The following is an 18,554-nucleotide window of genomic DNA, read 5'->3' as shown; positions in this document are numbered from 1 at the left end:
GCTATTTTTGCGCGTAAATATTCTGTCATGATAATTCCGTGAATGGCGACCCTTATTTGTTCCTGCTTTTTTGCTGTAAGACTGTCCCAATCATCAGTCTGGGCCAGTACTTGGACTAAGTCCGTGTTTTGGATTAAGGATTGTGCTGCTAGAATCTCGCTGATATCACTCCCCGTAAAACTCAAACCACTCATATCCTCCATGTTGAGTTTCCAAAATGATGTCTTGTTTTTCTTGACAAAAGTCAGAGACACTTTTCCCGCAGCTGTGCGCTGCTTAATATGAGTAGTTTATCAAAATGAGGGAAGAGGAATGGCTGTCCTATCTGTTCCCCAGAACTACGTAGATTTCATCAAAATGGATAGGACACTTGTAACCACTTTTTCCAAGAGATATATTGAAAGACCCTCATAAACGTTGTGTATCTCGAGAAGCGGTATATCTTGTTCTCCGCCCCACACAAACGTTATGGCAACAGTCATTGGGTTTATTCAATCAGTATCTTGCCAGCCTCACCGGAGGCAATCTCTGGTTTTATCGTGGCAGTATCCAGAGAAAGTTGGAGTCACCCCAATGAAACTGAAAAATGAGTAAAATAGTTTCCAGACGATAATGTGCTTTATTTAAATCGCTGGACCACTAATTAAAAGTGTTATGGGTATGCTCTGGGGATAATTAGGAATCCTCAGCATAGGTCATTTTTGGACAGAAAAAACGTCATGTTTCATGTTTCTGCTCTCTTGGCCCGTGGGTCTAAGAGCATTCGTCAGGACATATAGTCCAAGTACTGGCCCAGACTGATTAACGGTATTCAGGCCGTGTGCAGCCCGTGATTAAGCCGTGATTAAGCCTTGTACAGCTTCGGTCTCCAAGTGCGGGTGAAAATTATTCGCTGTGAACTTCAAATTCAACATTTTGCTGACGGCAACCGGAAAAACCGACTGGTGCCGTGACCTTTTAAACAAAAAACCACCCGATAAGGACCGGGTTGGAATTATCACCGGTTCCCCGACCACGCGCCTCGATCATTAAGATCAGCCCTGAAGAGTCACATCCACATGCTGGGATGAAACACGTGTAGGCTTGAGTGACAGGTACAGTGATTCCCAAGAGGTGAACACTGTTGATGAATAAAACTTTTGAAAATTTACGTTTGGTTTGATCTATCCCGAATGAATGAATACTTGAAGATGAGAATATCATTTGGATACGTATAGTGTGCTCTGGATCCCTGCCCAATCAGAATAAGAGGGAGGTTTTTGTACCTCTTCTCTTTACAGAGGTTAAGGTTTTCCTCTGGCCAAGAAGCACCTACCTTGATACCACGACAATCTTATACTTTACCGTGAGAAGTTGAGCGCCAAATTTCTGAACACTTAAAAAACCTACCCACAGACTATACAAAAATCTGAGTGTTTGCAAGTTCACTTTCCCTCCAACCACTTTATTTTTCCAACTCTGGAATAAGGTTTAAGTTGGCAATTTGTCAGCAGTAAATTTCTAACATTTCTCAGTATGGTAAAAGATTAGAGAAGAGTTGTTGAAGACCTTTAAAACACGCAAGTTAGTAGGTTTGCACAGACTCAAAAGGGCATTCTAACCCTGGAACTATTGCTTACTATTACCATCAGCCCCAGTATGTAGATCTGCAGAATCACAGCAACATAAGGGGACTGCAAGTATTCAAACACTACAATGGTATGAGCCCTGGCATAATCAGAGAGGCTATACAAGAGCTCTTACATAATAAGAGTGCTGCCATAATTTATTGTCGCACTACATGGCACCAAAGGGACAAGTGGATTTTTTTACAGGACAAGTAAATTTAGGAATCAATGTGCCCCATGGACAAGTAGATATTTTTTTACATTCCACACCCCTGAAAGGGAGTGGAACGCATTAGTTTTTCAGACAAATTCCTAGTTTAGAAGTTTCTGAAAAATGAAAATATTTCAAAGGTTTGGGGGACTGCCGTCAAAACCAATGATGGCCTACCATCAAACTTAAGGTACACTTGAAGGATCTGCCATGATGGTGGTTCCCTTCTGTGTACAGAGATGACCGCTGGGCTAGTGGCCATCTCTCAATGTGGCTGGGGGACCTTCTAGATGGCCAAGGCAATGTCCTCTGCCATCTCAACACACTACTCTTGCGAGACTTTAATTCAGTCCCTATTCGAAAACCAGTGGTTCTGGTTATTTTTGAAGGTCAAGACCACTTTTGGTGGCAGTTACTTCAGCCCGTAGGGTCCGAGAGTGGCAGCTCTGTCGGTCTGCCTGCTATTTACTGTATTCTGCCTAGACAAGCGGGTTCTGCGTACTTGGCCTTCCTTTCTGCCAAAAGGGATGATTGCCTTCTGTGTCGTTCAGTCTGTCACTCTTGTATCTTTTCCCATGCTCTCCTTTCTATGGAAGCAGGGCAGTTACACATGCTGTCCCCTAGGTGAGCATCTCCTGCTGCAGTGACCAATGAGATCAGAGCTTTGCTGTACATATAATTATATATTGTACGACAGGAAGGTTAAGAAAGCTTTTAAAGATTTCCACCCAGCCACAGCCAGCCTGCCGTATTTGTAGTTTCTCACGGTGCCATCCAATTTTTGTAAAAACCTTTTTTAATTGATAGCCGTCAACACATTCTTTTTTTTATCAAAGACCGATGCCTGAAGAAGCGTTCCTTCTTTTATTAGAAAAAAAATTAGTGTCCCTGGAGCTGTGGGAGTTTTCTCCTTTCTCTTGGGGTCTCTGCTGTTTGGAAGTCCTGAATATAACAACTAGGTGGGTGGACTTGACATCTGAGAAGCAACCTCAATGTACACCAGCTGGTGCACGTACAGAAGAGATTTCCCATTGGTGGAGCCAGTAAGGTGTCCGCCCTTAAGAGATCTATTGTCCCTGACTGCTAAATGTAGGCGGAAGGCAGCAGGTAGCCAGCCTGGCATCCACCCCTTTTTGGCCAATTCCCTGATATTTCCCACCTTTAACCCCCTCCATGATTTCCCCAGAAAATATTTATTTATTTGTTCTGGTGCCAAGGCTTTCATTAGTAACCAGCTCCTCAGATATCAAAGGAGTATTTTGTGTTTTTTGAATAAACATTAGGTAGCATGATGTGTTGCTAAAACACCTACAACTGCTTTGCTACTCTGAAGGAGGAGTACTGCTGTTTTTGGGATGCAGCAGTCATAAAGCAACATTGGAGCCTCACACCACTGTACAATTATTTTTGGTTGTGAGTTATTATGGCACACCGGTTTACACCAGTTTCCAGTGCCTGTGATGCAGCAAAGATACCAGTTCACTCTGATGTTATTTAAACGGTCTTTCCCAGGAGGCCACAGGCTGATTGAATGGGCAGATGCGCATGAGGGCTGAACTAGACATGAATTCCTTAGATTTGACACTCTGAGCAGATTCCCTCATAGGACAGAAAGCAGTCTGATTGGTAGTTCATCCCAAATATAGATGCACTGGCCTTGATTATCCCATTTGATAAGCTAATGCTTTTTGTGTATGTTTTCTGTTTTTTCTGTTTTTCAGGCCAGTGGTGTTCAGTGTGGAGGACTCTGTGTTGGAGGTGCACTTTGTTCTAGCCACTCTAGAGACGAATACTCTTAGCTCCCAAAATTCTATAAGGGGAGCAGATACAAGGACGGAACAAAGGTACGGGGACTTGATGTCATATGGATTACGCTGCTGCTTACCTAACATCAGCCACCACCTACCTTCTCACTTAGCATTCTTGCTCGAACGCCAATGCATGAACTTCCAGGTTTTTAGACAGCTGCTGAAAACCTTGCTGTTCTGATTCGTCTCTCCTTGATTAGTAATGCCAGTTATAGCGCGGAGATACACCTAACGGGGTGATTGAGCGCTTTATAAAATAAATGAACTCTGATGATTTTTTTCCTGATATTGAGAAATTTTTCCGCAAGTTGTATGTGTGGACGTGACCACCTACCTCTGATCTCAGTAATGTGAGGCCTTTCCAAGTTTCTTGTGGCGATGAGGAAGTGTGCTTGCTTGTACACCTGAAGAAGTTCAGGACTGAGTGAACATTACCACCTCCAGGACAGGGGTGGATTCTATGGTGGAGTGATATGTTTATAGTGCTGGTCCCATTGCTGGGGAAAGTGTTTGTGTCGAAGTGCGCGTGTGTGTCATCCAGGGTGGGCCACATTGGTGATAGTATTGTGTGTGAAGAAATGTCCTGCAAGTTCGTGTTGGTTTTCTTGGTAAAGCGGTTTATGTGTGTGGACTTACTGGTTTTGTCTCTCTGCAGACCTTCAAACAAAAAAGAGGCAGCAACACTTTCTGATGACTTCCTAAATGATTTGTGTCGAAGTGCGCGTGTGTGTCATCCAGGGTGGGCTACATTGGTGATAGTATTGTGTGTGAAGAAATGTCCTGCAAGTTCATGTTGGTTCCCTTGGTAAAGCGGTTTGTGTGTGTGGACTTGCTGGTTTTATCTCTCTGCAGACCTTCAAACAAAAAAGAGGCAGCAACACTTTCTGATGACTTCCTGAATGACGACATCGACTCCTACATGATCGCTATGGAGACTACAATAGCGGAAGAGGCCGCAGCCCAGGTCCTGCCTCCTCCTCGGAGCCCCACCTTTCCCTTCAAAGCCTCGGACCGCTGTGGGGACAGTGCCGGCTCGGTGGTGACCATAGACACTCCACAGAGAAACGAGTTGTCTGTACTTCATATGGCGACTGACAGCGAGGGTGAGGCTGACGAGGAAGAGGATGACGAGGTGCCCGGGACACCCCCCAATAAAAAGGTACACTACTGGTGGCCACCCTGATATTCACAGTCTCCTACTGTAGAGAAGATGAGGGTTTAAAATTGTTTTTTGATTCAGATTAAGGGCCAGGCGGGATGTGGTAGTGGAGACCCTGGCGCAGGAGAGCATCCATTCTAATGAGTTTGGCGGAAGGGGATGGATTTTCTTTCTTATTGGAGATTTCATTTTTCACCAACATCAGGAAGGAACTTTTAAAACGTGGCTATCTGGTTGGTGCCCTTCCGGGGTCATGAAACGTATGGCTGTGGCCAGTTTGCTTGGATGTTGTGTTTTGTTTGGTGCCAACAGAATGGGGAGTTGAAACTTTACTCTGTGCTGCTTAACTCTTTTTTTGTTTTGTTTTTGTTAGAGTCACAATCTGAAAATTGGATTTTGTTGAAATTCATTTGCATTGTAATGTATGCCACTGACGAGGCTTGTCAATGAGCCACAAATAAGTAGGTTTTGGTAGCAAAGAAACTGAATAATTTGGGGCAGCTCGCCCCGGAGTCTCGCTTTCACCACCTGGAACTCCTGTTCTGAATAGTTTGACTCTGATGGGGTTCTGTGATGAGTAACTCTGATTTTGACCTTCAGGAGATATTTTATGTGCTTTTAGTTCTTTCGGTTGAGTACAGCCTCTGCTCTGAAGTGAAGATGTCCTTGCACACGGTACCTGCAGGGGGCCTCTGTGGACATTCCAGTGTTCCATTTGGTCTTTAGGGGTGTGTACCACTATCTCAACATTGCCCTTCTGTTTGGCCATACCTACCTACAAGGATATTTACAAAATCCCTATCTGTAGTAACAGTGCATCTTTGTCTGTAAGAGCTGGGTACCTGTCGTTAATAGAACTTATGTCTGCTTTGAGAATCTTCTCCATTCCTGCTTCTTTAAACATGGTGTTGGAGCTCTTCTATTCAGTGGGTTTGCAGATGAACAGGCGTAAACTGTGCATTCAGTCATTGTGTTCCATCCCCTAGAAGAGACTTTTAAGTCCTTTTAGGTACACTGTGAGTAAGACTTCTCGACAGTACACAATTAGTTGAGTGTGGGGTTTTTCTTCACCTCAATGGGCAGTGGGCGTATTAGCTTTCATTTGTTCAAACCTTGTTCCCTGCCATGACCCCATTGCCTCTCTTCCAGATGACTCTATGTTTACTTGAGGTTAGGGCTCTGTGTGTGTGTGTGCGTGTCTCAAAGTGGGCTACCACGGAAAACACTTGTAGACCTCCCTGGGGGCTGTCTCTGTCTCACTGCGGCTGTCCTTCATACCCACCAATGCGCAAGCCAGTGCAGCAGGCGTTCTGGTGTGTCTGTGTTGGGTTGATAAATACTACAGTGCAGCAGAGGAGATATCTTTGTGTTTACTCCACGGATCAGGGCGAGCGCCAGCAGGTCAGTCTGTAGCCTACAAGAAATGAGGAGTGTGAAAAGAAAGGCAAATGGTATGACCACATACTCTCACATGAGGCCAAGAGAGCTCCCCTCCACCCATCCTTGTTATCCTGTATTCAGCTCAGGAAGAGGAGCTGCTGTCCCATCTACAGACTCTGATATTTTTACTAGGCCTGACTTCAGTTACATCCCTCACAAGAATTATGGAATGTCTTACATTATCCTGAATTCTTAAACAAATACCTTTTCACTATGCGGCTGAACTTCATGCAGTGAGAAATACTGTTGTATACGGGTGGTTCCCACCAATGTTTCAATAGTCCCGGTACAAAGAGAGCCATGAAAAGTCTCCCAGAAGGGGCAAGAAGACTTTACACAATGGATTTCTTAATCTCCAAGAAAGCTTGTACTCTGCAACCGATATCAACTGCACCTAACAGAGTTTGAAAAAGCTTAATGCTGATGCTGTAATATATATCTGCTAATTCCTGACAGCAATGCTTGTGTCCGAGGTGCAAGTGATGCTTGCACTTCACAGCAGGCCTGGATCACCATACTAGGTTCATTTGTTAATCTTGAGCATGACTTCTGCTTTGAGAGTGTTCATTAATGCTGTTCGGTGGTGATGGGGGCCTGCATCAGAGGGGATGCATTCAATGTTTATCCATAACTAGACTAGCTGAGAGGAGAGTGAGAGGCAATCAGATTCTAAGGCGCCATCGTAGACTGCATGATACTGTGTCCGTTGCAGGAATGATCCATGGGCAGCCGTAGGAAGATTTTAAAGATCTAATTTTTCAAGTCTTTAATGCAAATCAACTTTGGATGAGATGTGTGATACAGCAGCATGGAACTTGGTCCATACTTTCAGGTGCAGTAACCAGATTTACTTTCCTTCCATTAAATCTGGGTTCCTGTTGGATAGACCCTTGCCTGACTCACATTTTACCTATGGCACCCGACAAATTAGTCCTACCTATCAAAGATGTGCAGTCAATCCGTAATGCTTCGGTGTTTTTGGCTCTGAATGAGACCATGGTGGTTTCTTTACTTAAAAATCCCTCCCGCAGATCTACTATATTCCATACATTTCAAACAATATGTTTATTGCCTTTTGCGGTCAAATAGAAAAGGAAGGTAACTTTCTTCAATTACCAACAACATTCTTGACCCCTCCCAAATACAACTTAATCACTGAATGGTTTACCTCCTTGATGAGTTTTGGATCAGAGAAGAGCTGCCCCGTGTAAGAAAGTGGCTCTGTATATACTGCACCAAAGTAAGGTACAGTGTGTACAGAGTCCACAGTCCCCAGAGGTTTGGCAGAGGTTAAAGTAAGATAGAACCTTACTCTCTAAAGCGGTAGCTTGGTCGAGCAGTAAGGCAGTATCAGAGGACAGTGTAAAGCATTTGACGTACACACTCAGTCAGCAAATGGTCTCCTTCACTCAAGAACCGAATTCTAGGCCAATAGTTTTTTATATAAAAATATATTGTTGTTTTACTTTAGAACCAGGGTTTGGTATAAAAATACTTTGTCAGAATGAAATGCCACAGTTGAATACTTTCAATGAGCAATAAACGTTGAATTCAATATGATACAGGGGTTGCAAGAGGCAACACAAACTTAACACAACTATAACATTGAGCTCAATGGGATTTTTAAGTAAACTGCAATATAATTTACGTTATGAACATGTTTCTTACTCAGGGCTGGGTCCTGGATTCAGCCCTGGTGCATCTGCTGAAAACAGTTGAAGGAAATCGTTTTTGTAAAACAGGCGATTTTTAAGGAATATTTGTATGTTGCAAAAATCGAACTTAGAAGAATTTCTGGTAAAAACCATGCAATGTTATCCAATTGGGGAAAATCATGTTATCAGAAAATCAGTCATAATCCGTTTTTTTCTGGTCAGTGCTGGGTACCTAAATCAAGCACTGGGATCTCTCCTGACAACAAGTGAGTAATTTTGTTTTCGTTGATCAGATGATTTTTAGTGAATATTTTAAAGTTTCATAACTCAACAGAAGAATTTCCAAGTGAAAACCAGACAATGTTACCCTATTGAGAAAATGTAGGTTATCTGCTTTCAGGTAAGTACTCGACTGGCAGAGTTATGGTTCTGGGGTAAGACTCAGGGGTCTCCCAGGTTCAGATTGGTACTGTAGTTACACCCTCAGCGGCAACTGGGTGCAGAGAGAGTAGGCCCAATGTTAGCCTATGGCGGGTAGGGGGGCCTTTGGTTGGTGGCTGCTAGCAGGCAAGCCACACGGCTGTGGGAGCTGCCCCTAATTTGTCTATTAATTCATCTGCTCTTGGGATAGGCTGAACATCTGTCTTGGTGACAGAGCTGAGCCCTCTTTAGTCCAAACAAAACCTCATTTCTCTCTTTCCACCCTGTGGATGAGGTTTGGGGACCAGAACCATTGGGCTGGCCCAGGGGCTCTCAGAGGGTCCAATAACCCCTAACTCCAGCGTCTTGCCGACTTCAGCTTTGATGCTTTCCTTTACTTGGTCTGACTTTCGATAGATTTTGTTCTTGACAGGTGCACTGTCAACCGGGGTCCACATCATGGGTACACCAGTTTGTCAGACCAGGGGTCAGGGAAAAGAGACTAGCATACTGTTGCAAGACTTGCTTGCAGTCAGTCTGCTGTTGGGCAGAGAGTGTGAGAAGTTGGCCTGATATATAATGTTCACTATTCTAGTGAGCACTTTGTATCAGTCCAAACAACCCTTATGGTGATTGGTTGTAAGTCAACCTTATAGACCAGCTATCCTAGTAGCGTGGATACGAGCAGTCTTCGGGCTAAACTCTAGAGGGCGTGTTAAGCCAGCTGTTATACCATCACATATACCCCTTGAACACCAAGTGAAAGGACACCACACAAGTGTTATGAAAATAAACAGTGTATTTATTTAGATCACAACAGCCCTGTACTCTTTATGAGGACAGGGTACTAAGCACACAACAAAACTCTTATGAAAATACTTCAAGTTGCACAATTTACACAAATGCCCGAGGGGCACGGAAAACCATATACTATGGAAGTGGAATGCGAAATTACTAGCAGGTAAGTACTGTACTAATAGGCTTTGGAATCGCTAGGACTACGTTACTGAACCTTCAGATTACTAGTAGGAGGCCTAGGGGACTCGGGTGCAGAGTGTGCACTCTCACGCGGGATGCGGGACAAAGTCTATGGGAGCTAGTAAAGGCAAAGTTAGTGTTCTCGGGCGAACCCGATAAGGAAGGTCGAAAACGACAGTGGATCCTGACCCTTGGATAGTGAGGCTATGCTGGGGCACCGAAATGCCGAAGTTACCTAGCCCAGGGGCTGCAGCTGCATAGGTCTCAAAAGACGTCAGGAATCCTCGTAGACGAACCAGGAGCCTGAAGAAAGAAGTTCCTGGCAGGCGACCAGTGAAGATTGTTCGAGTGATCCAAGCCTGGATCGAAGATGGATGACACCTGAAAGCAGAGGGGACCAAGTTCGTGACTACTAGCCAGTTTTCAGGTGGCACCAGGAGGGCACCGGATGGTAGTCACCTCGACTAGGTGAGTGGGCGACGCTGGGCCCTGCAGTCTCACGGACCAGGAGGCGTTGTCGGCGACCAGGATGGAGGTGCGAGCTGTCCCACGATGGATGATGCTGTCGACGTCGCTGGACCCAGGATTGGGGCAACCAGTCTTGGCAAATTCAAGCCCACGCGATGGACCTAAAATGGCGTCTGGTGTGGACCAGGAGGGTCCAGGGTGCTCCTCATTTGGAAGGGAGCAAGGGCCAGTCTGGAGCAACCAGACCAGCAGCAGTGATGTCGTCGGGCGTCGTTAAGAAGGCCACAAGCCAGCGGGCTAGTAGCCAAACAACGCGGTGAGCAGCAAAAAGCAGAAGGGCCCCACGCAGATCGTGGAGATGCTGGGAGGCTGGACTTCGGTGCTGGAGCTGCTCAGGGTCGAGGCTTCTCGGACCCCAAAGCACTCACCAGAGGATCCCTCGGCGGTCGTGCTGGATAGAAGTCGTGCAGGTCTGATGATGGCCGGTCCCTAGAGGTCTCGTCGCACCTACGGTTCTCAGCTTAGCTGTAGAGGTAGGTAGAGGTCAGAGGTGCCAGGGAAGCCGGGTCTCGTCGTGCTGGTCGGTCGGATTCCTGAGGAAGGACGTGCAGCAAACCGCAGAGTTCTTAGATGGTGCCTGCGGATGCAGGGTGACTACTCCTTAGCCACAAGGGAGAAATCTTGAGAAGAAGTCGAGAGTTCCTTTCGTAGAAAGTAGTTTCTTGATTCAAAGATGATCTAATTTGGAAGGGTCCCCGCTCCTGCCTTTATCCTAAAGAAAGGGGTGGGTACGCGACTAGGTCCTGCCCTAGGGGTGGGACCAGGAAGGGGGGTGGTTACACCCCTCTCCCATGCCGGACTTTCCCCAGGCCAGGGGCTGGTGTGCCCCTGGAACTGGTTCTATATTTTACAGAACAGAGGACCCTAGTAGTTTAAGGATCACAAGAATGATTGACATATACTAGATAGTATATATGACTTCTGTCCAGCCGGACAGATTTTTATTTTTCAATTTTTCATGTTAAGATTGCGAATATAATATTTGTACAAAAGTGGGCACAGCCTGTGACCCACAAAGGACAAGACAAAACATGTGACAAAACAATTATGTAAAAGCGCACAAAAGCGGTCTGTACTATTGATCTGTTTTACAGACTAGAATTAGATTGTAGCAACCCATTGTTTTACACAATACATGAATTCAAACAAACATATGGTGCAATAAGGTCGACGGCGTTTCGATGCAATTACTAAATCCATGCATCATCATCAGGACAAAAACTGGTGTGTCAAGTTTGTCTTGAAAGTTTTTTCAGTTTCATTACCCCTTATGTTTGCACGATTGCACTCTCGGGGGTACTCGGACTGTCTAAAAAGATTTATACAACAGCTTCGCCGGTACGAGTAATACGGGGGATTGGAGTAATAGCGTTCTCGCGGCGGTTCAAAAGTCCATAGTAGGGATTAGTTCAGGTCTGCTTGAGAGCAGAACAACTGGTTCTAGCCGGCAGATGCGTAGTGAGCACCGGGGTGCCACTTGCAGTCACCTTACTGTAAAGCCTTGCCTACCCAGGATACACAAAATTCTGTCTGGGATGGTGCTAGCACCACCCCTGACAGGAAACCCTTTGTCCAAGCTCTCCTCGCTGGAAGGACTCCCAGCAGCAGGAGGTCAGACTCGTGTCTGTGGTGGCAGCATCCATTTTGTGGAGCTGAGGCTTCAGTTAACTTTAACCGGGGTTCACAGTTACATACATGTCGTGTCCCTCTAGAAGGGTGGAATGCTAACCCCGTCGCCAGAATTGGCGAGGGGTTAGTATTCCAATTCGTATGACACCTTACTCGACATGTTTTGATAAAGCAATACCAAAGATAGCATTTAACCGCGAGGATTATAATGCACTTAAGAGTATATGGTATGCGTTATCATGGAACAGCTATTAGGACTTGGTTCCGCAAGCTGCAAACGGGCTCAGCTCATGCCAGAGCACCATCTCACACGATTCCAAGCACTCTGCCTTCAGGATTGTCAAGGCCTGCCATAGGAGTGAATGATAGGAATCTGTGTGTCCATTTTTAGGGTTAGATATAGGTATACTATATCTAAAGCAAAGGGTGATTACACCACCTTGCCCCAGCTGTCGTGCAGCCAGTTGTGTCAGATTTAGATGGCCATCCAGGGGTGGCATAATACATGCTTCAGCCCCTGGTAGGCCCTGGGTACACCTATGCCCTGAGTTACAGGGTCTGATAAGGTGGCCCAGTACCAATTGGATAATGCACCTAAGGCACACATGTCAATTTAGTGAGAGAACAGCTAGGCTGTGGGTCTGATTGGCAGGCCCACAGCCAGAGAAAGTCGTAAACCAGTGAAACAAAAGCAAAAAATCTGGGTGATCATAGGATTGCAGACCCTACTCTCCTACATGACCCCCCCCCCCCCACACTTAGGGACAATAAACTAACCTTGACCAGGTGAGTCTTCTTGCTCTAAGTGGAAATACATGGAGAGCCCATCTGCATTGCCATGATCAGTGCCAGGTCTATGCTCCACTGTAAAATCCATCCCCTGTAGGGAAATGGACCACCTAAGCAGTTTGGGGTTTTCACCCTTCATCTGATTTAGCCACAAGAGGGGCTTATGGTCGGTCTGAATCTTGAAATGAGTGCCAAACAAGTATGGCCTCAGTTTCTTCAGGGCCCAAACCACAGCAAAGGCCTCCCTCTCAATAGCTGACCAATTTTTCTCTCTGGGGGTCAGCCTTCTGCTTATAAAAGCAATGGGCTGGTCTTGACCATCAAAATTCAGTTGAGATAGAACAGCTCCCACACCCAACTCAGAAGCATCTATTTGGACAATGAATGGTTTGGAGTAGTCTGGACTCTTGAGGATAGGTGCTGTGCACATGGCCTGCTTTAGGTCATCGAATGCTTTTTGACAGCCTGCTGTCCACTGAACCTTTTTTGGCATTTTCTTACTTGTCAGCTCATTAAGTGGAGTCACAATTGATCCATAATTCCTGACAAACTTTCTGTAGTAACCAGTCAGGCCCAAGAAAGCTCGAACCTGAGTCTGGCTGGTTGGAGGAGCCCAGTGCCTGATTGACTGTATCTTGCTCTCCAGTGGCTGAACTTGGCCTCCACCTACAAGGTGGCCCAAGTATACAACCTGTGTCTGCCCTATCTGGCACTTTGTGGCCTTGATAGTGAGACCTGCTGCTTGCAGTGCCTCTAACACTTTCCTCAGGTGGACCAGGTGATCCTCCCAGGTGGAGCTAAAGACAGCAATATCATCAAGATATGCTGCACAGAAGTCATCCAGCCCAGTGAGAACATGATTCACCAACCTTTGGAAGGTGGCAGGTGCATTTTTCAAACCAAAGGGCATTACCACAAATTGATAATGCCCACCAGGGGTAGAAAATGCTGTCTTGGGCTTGGCATCCTCAGCTAACCTGATTTGCCAATACCCAGCTGTCAGGTCAAATGTACTTAAGTAGTTGGCAGAAGCCAATCTATCTATAAGTTCATCTGCCCTTGGTATTGTGTGGGCATCAGTCTTAGTGACTGCATTGAGACCTCTGTAGTCTACGCAAAACCTCATCTCTTTCTTACCACCCTGGGTGTGAGGCTTTGGCACTAGAACTACTGGACTAGCCCAAGGGCTATCTGAGGGTTCAATGACTCCCAACTCCAACATTTTCTGCACTTCTGTTTTGATGCAGTCTCTAACATGATCAGGCTGCCTGTATATTTTACTCTTAACTGGCAAGCTGTCACCAGTGTCAACCTCATGGGTACACCAATTGGTCTGACTGGGTGTTAGAGAGAACATATGCCTGAAGGATTGAAGAACTTGTTTGCAATCCTTCTGTTGATGTTCAGAGATGCTGCCACAAAAGACAACACCATCTACTGACCCATCATCAGGATTCTGAGTGAGCAGGTCTGGGAGAGGGTCACTCTCTTCCTCCTGTCCCTCATCTATGGCCATGAGCAAGCTCATGTCCTTCCTGTCGACATATGCTTTGAGCCTGTTGACATGGAGCACCCTGTGGGGGGTCCTGGGAGTTCCAAGGTCCACCAGGTAGGTGACCTCTCCCTTTTGCTCAAGAATTGTGTGGGGCCCAGACCATTTGTCTTTGAGTGCTGCTGGGGCCACTGGCTCCAACACCCACACCTTCTGTCCAGGCTGATAAACAGTCAGGACAGCCTTTTGTTCATGCCAAGATTTTTGAAGTTCTTGACTGGCCTTAAGGTTTTCAGATGCCTTTTCCATGTACTCAGCCATCCTGGAGCGGAGACCAAGTACATAGTCCACTATGCTGGTTGCAGGCTTTTTGAGAGGTCTCTCCCATCCTTCCTTCACCAAACACAATGGTCCTCTTACAGGATGTCCATACAAAAGTTCAAAAGGGCTGAAGCCAACCCCCTTCTGTGGGACCTCTCTATAAGCAAATAAAAGGCAGGGAATCAGGACATCCCATCTACGCCTGAGCTTTTCAGGTAGTCCATGAATCATCCCTTTTAGGGTCCTGTTGAACCTTTCAACAAGCCCATTGCATTGTGGATGATAGGGTGTGGTGAACTTGTAGTTGACACCACATTCCTTCCACATAGCAGTTAAGTAGCTTGACATGAAGTTTGCACCTCTGTCAGAGACAACCTCCTTAGGGAAGCCCACTCTGGAGAACACTCCAACTAGGGCTCTTGCCACAACAGGTGCTGTAGTGGTCCTAAGGGGAATAGCTTCAGGATACCTGGTGGCATGATCCACTACCACCAGTATAAACTTGTGCCCTGATGCAGTCTGGGGTTCCATTGGACCAACAATGTCAATCCACACTCTTTCAAAGGTCACCCCCACCACAGGCATTGGTATAAGGGGGGCCTTTGTTGTGCCACCTGACTTACCACTGGCTTGGCAAGTGACACAGGAGCGACAAAACTCCTTGGTATCCTCATTCATGTGAGGCCAGTGAAAGTGTGAGACAAGCCTGTCCCAAGTCTTTGTCTGGCCTAAGTGTCCTGCTAAGGGAATCTCATGGGCCAAGGTAAGAAGGAAACCTCTCTGAGACAAGGGGATAACCAGCCTCCTGGCCATGCCAGGCTTGGGGTCTCTTGCCTCAGTGTACAGGAGTCCATCATCCCAGTATACCTTGTGGGTACCTGTGGCGCTCCCAGCAGCCTCGGCAGCAGCCTGCTGTCTGAGGGGTTCAAGGGAAGGGCAGTCTAACTGTTCCTTCCCCAGGTCTTCTCTTGAGGGTCCCCCTGAGCCCAGAAATTCAACTTGATCAAGTTCAAATTCTTTAGGCTCAGTTTCCCTCAATTCCTGTAGGTCAGCCTCCTCTGAGACTTGATCCTCAACCTGGGGCAAGGGGGAAGGCAATGTCTTAACCCTACTGCTCTTCTTCTTGGAAGGTGTCTGGTCCATTGTTCCAGGATCCAGCACCTGTTCAGTGGGGCATCTTCTGGCCTGTGACCTAGTCACAGCAAGCACATGTGCTGGCAAGCCTAACATCTCCATGTGAGTCCTCTGCTCCACTTCTGACCATTGTGATGACTCCAAATCATTGCCCAACAAACAATCCACTGGGAGGTCTGCACTAACTACAACCTTCTTTTGGCCAATTACCCCTCCCCAGGAGAAAGCAACAATTGCCATACTGTGACTGGTAGTGACATTGCTTGCATTGGTCACCAGGAAATCTGTACCTGGCATGATCTGTCCAGGGTCCACATAGTTAGGTGTCACCATTGTGACACTGGCACAAGTGTCCCTATAGGCCTGAGCCATTTTGCCATTGATAAAAGGTGTCTGCCTGTATTTGCCCAAAGTATTGGGACTGACATCAGGGGATATATCCACATCCCCTGTACAGACAAGGACAGCCTGAGTGAGTGTGCCAACTAATTTGTCATACCCCTCAGAACCCAAGGTTAACCCAACTAAACCATTGGGAGGTGCACTACTACTGCTGGCTGTACTAGGGGGCACAGGTGCCTTAGGGGCTGCAGTAGTAGGAGTCTGCCCTCCTTTCTTGGTGCACTCACTAAACCAGTGAGTTTTACTTTTACAGTATTGGCACCACCTTTTGGACTGGCCTTCTTGATTCTTCTTTTTCTGGGAAGCCTGACCCCCACCCTCTTTGGATTGTTGGGGACCTGTCGAAGACTTCTGGTCATTTTGTTCACCTTTAGAATCTTTACCCTTCTGGTCTGCTTTCTTCTGACCACCCTGGTTCTGGCCCTGGTTTTGCCTAACTCTTGTTCTGACCCATATGTCTGCCTTCTTTCCCAATTCTTGGGGAGAGGTCAGATCTGAGTCAACAAGATGCTGATGCAACAACTGGTTCTGACAATTGTTTAAAATCTGTTCACTCATGATCAGATTATACAATCCTGTGTAATCAGTAACCTTACTGCCCAGCAACCAGCCCTCCAAAGCCTTAGTGGCACAATCTACAAAGTCAGACCAATCCTGAGACTGAGTTTTCTGGGTATCCCTGAACAGCAACCTGTACTGCTCAGTGATTAGGCCAAACCCATCTATCAGTGTATTTTTCAGGACTTGGTAATTATTAGCATCCTCAGCTCTAGTAGTGAGGAGCTTGTCTCTACCTTTACCTTCAAAGGAGAGCCACAAGATAGCTGCCCACTGACTCTCTGGGGGACACACTGTACAGTGCAAGCCCTCTCCAAAGCAGTTATCCATTTGTGGATATCATCCCCTTGTTTAAAGGGGGGCACTATCTTACTCAGGTGCCTAGTATCTAAACTCCTGTTTTCCTTTGGGGGAATGCTGCCACCAGTGGACTCTTGTCCACTTAACTTTTGCTCTCTAGCAAAGGCAAGTCTCTCTTTGGCCAGGGCAAGTTCTTCCCTTTCAATCCTCAGATTGACTTCCCTTACTTTGGCTTCATATACTCTCCTCTGAGGGGATGTCATCCCTCTTTGAGAAGAGCCCTGAGAGCCATTGGTTCGAATGGATCTGTTAGAGCCTCTGGATAGAGACCTAACTCGTCCATTCCCAATGTTAAGCTGGCCTGAGAGGGGCCCCAGGGGTCTCCTAGTACCATTCTCATGCCTGCCTAAGTTGTCCCTAGTTAGCTGGCTAACTACTTCTGGACCTTTGTCTGCCTCGTCCTCAGATGGCTCTAGATCCTCATCCTCCTCTTCACCTTCTGCAGAGAGATGGATAAGGTCAGGGTCACCTGAGGTTCCCTCTAGGGGGGGCATGTTCCCATCTGGATTAGAAGGGTCTGGGTTACCAGCCCTCCTGGCATCATAAGTCTCTAAGAGACCAATCAGAAAAGGAATTGTGGGGTTAGACCCCTGTTTTAGTTTCCTGGAGGTACACACTTGTCTCATCTCCTGGAAGCTAAGAGCAGCATATCTGGAAGTGACCTGTGGAGGGTCCACTGACACAAGGGGAGACTCAGAGTTTCCTCCTTTGTCTGACATGCTGATTCTAGTGTGGTGTAAGTGATGCACCTACCTACACTATATGTTTGCCTACTGATCCCTTGCTAAGAGTTGTAGCCAAGGTGTGCTAAGCCTTGAGGAGCTACAACAGCTGGTTCAGTAGAACTCAGAGTATTCTAAGCTAAGTTATATGTACCTGAAGTACTTATGTGATCTTTCACAAGATATTCTTAGGATACGTGTGGTAAAACAACAGCAAGCTCAAATCCCAACCGCTGCTCACCAATGTGAGAAGTTGGCCTGATATATAATGTTCACTATTCTAGTGAGCACTTTGTATCAGTCCAAACAACCCTTATGGTGATTGGTTGTAAGTCAACCTTATAGACCAGCTATCCTAGTAGCGTGGATACGAGCAGTCTTCGGGCTAAACTCTAGAGGGCGTGTTAAGCCAGCTGTTATACCATCACATATACCCCTTGAACACCAAGTGAAAGGACACCACACAAGTGTTATGAAAATAAAAGGATATTTATTTAGATCACAACAGCCCTGTACTCTTTATGAGGACAGGGTACTAAGCACACAACAAAACTCTTATGAAAATACTTCAAGTTGCACAATTTACACAAATGCCCGAGGGGCACGGAAAACCATATACTATGGAAGTGGAATGCGAAATTACTAGCAGGTAAGTACTGTACTAATAGGCTTTGGAATCGCTAGGACTACGTTGCTGAACCTTCAGATTACTAGTAGGAGGCCTAGGGGACTCGGGTGCAGAGTGTGCACTCTCACGCGGGATGCGGGACAAAGTCTATGGGAGCTAGTAAAGGCAAAGTTAGTGTTCTCGGGCGAACCCGATAAGGTAGGTCGAAAACGACATTGGATCCTGACCCTTGGATAGTGAGGCTATGCTGGGGCACCGAAATGCCGAAGTTACCTAGCCCAGGGGCTGCAGCTGCATAGGTCTCAAAAGACGTCAGGAATCCTCGTAGACGAACCAGGAGCCTGAAGAAAGAAGTTGCTGGCAGGCGACCAGTGAAGATTGTTCGAGTGATCCAAGCCTGGATCGAAGATGGATGACACCTGAAAGCAGAGGGGACCAAGTTCGTGACTACTAGCCAGTAGTCAGGTAGCACCAGGAGGGCACCGGATGGTAGTCACCTCGACTAGGTGAGTGGGCGACGCTGGGCTCTGCAGTCTCACGGACCAGGAGGCGTTGTCGGCGACCAGGATGGAGGTGCGAGCTGTCCCACGATGGATGATGCTGTCGACGTCGCTGGACCCAGGATTGGGGCAACAAGTCTTGGCAAATTCAAGCCCACGCGTTGGACCTAAAATGGCATCTGGTGTGGACCAGGAGGGTCCGGGGTGCTCCTC

At 46.6% G+C, this 18,554-nt stretch overlaps 1 protein-coding gene across 4 annotated transcripts in view; it reads left to right on the top strand.

The window, feature by feature from the left end:
* Positions 1 to 18,554, top strand: part of RAD9A (RAD9 checkpoint clamp component A) — a 70,004-nt gene that overhangs the window by 45,380 nt on the left and 6,070 nt on the right. For all 4 annotated transcript variants that reach the window (XM_086953261.1, XM_086953262.1, XM_086953260.1 and 1 more), the window contains exons 10-11: positions 3,540 to 3,662; positions 4,479 to 4,785. In XM_086953261.1, the coding sequence (XP_086809387.1) occupies positions 3,540 to 3,662; positions 4,479 to 4,785 (430 nt within the window). The remainder of the gene's footprint in view (positions 1 to 3,539; positions 3,663 to 4,478; positions 4,786 to 18,554) is intronic.

This window comes from Lissotriton vulgaris, chromosome 1_2 (genome assembly GCF_964263255.1).
Source record: "Lissotriton vulgaris chromosome 1_2, aLisVul1.2, whole genome shotgun sequence".
NCBI lineage: Eukaryota > Metazoa > Chordata > Amphibia > Caudata > Salamandridae > Lissotriton > Lissotriton vulgaris.
Note: the sequence above shows the minus strand (reverse complement) of the source record. Positions and strands in the feature narration are given on the sequence as shown.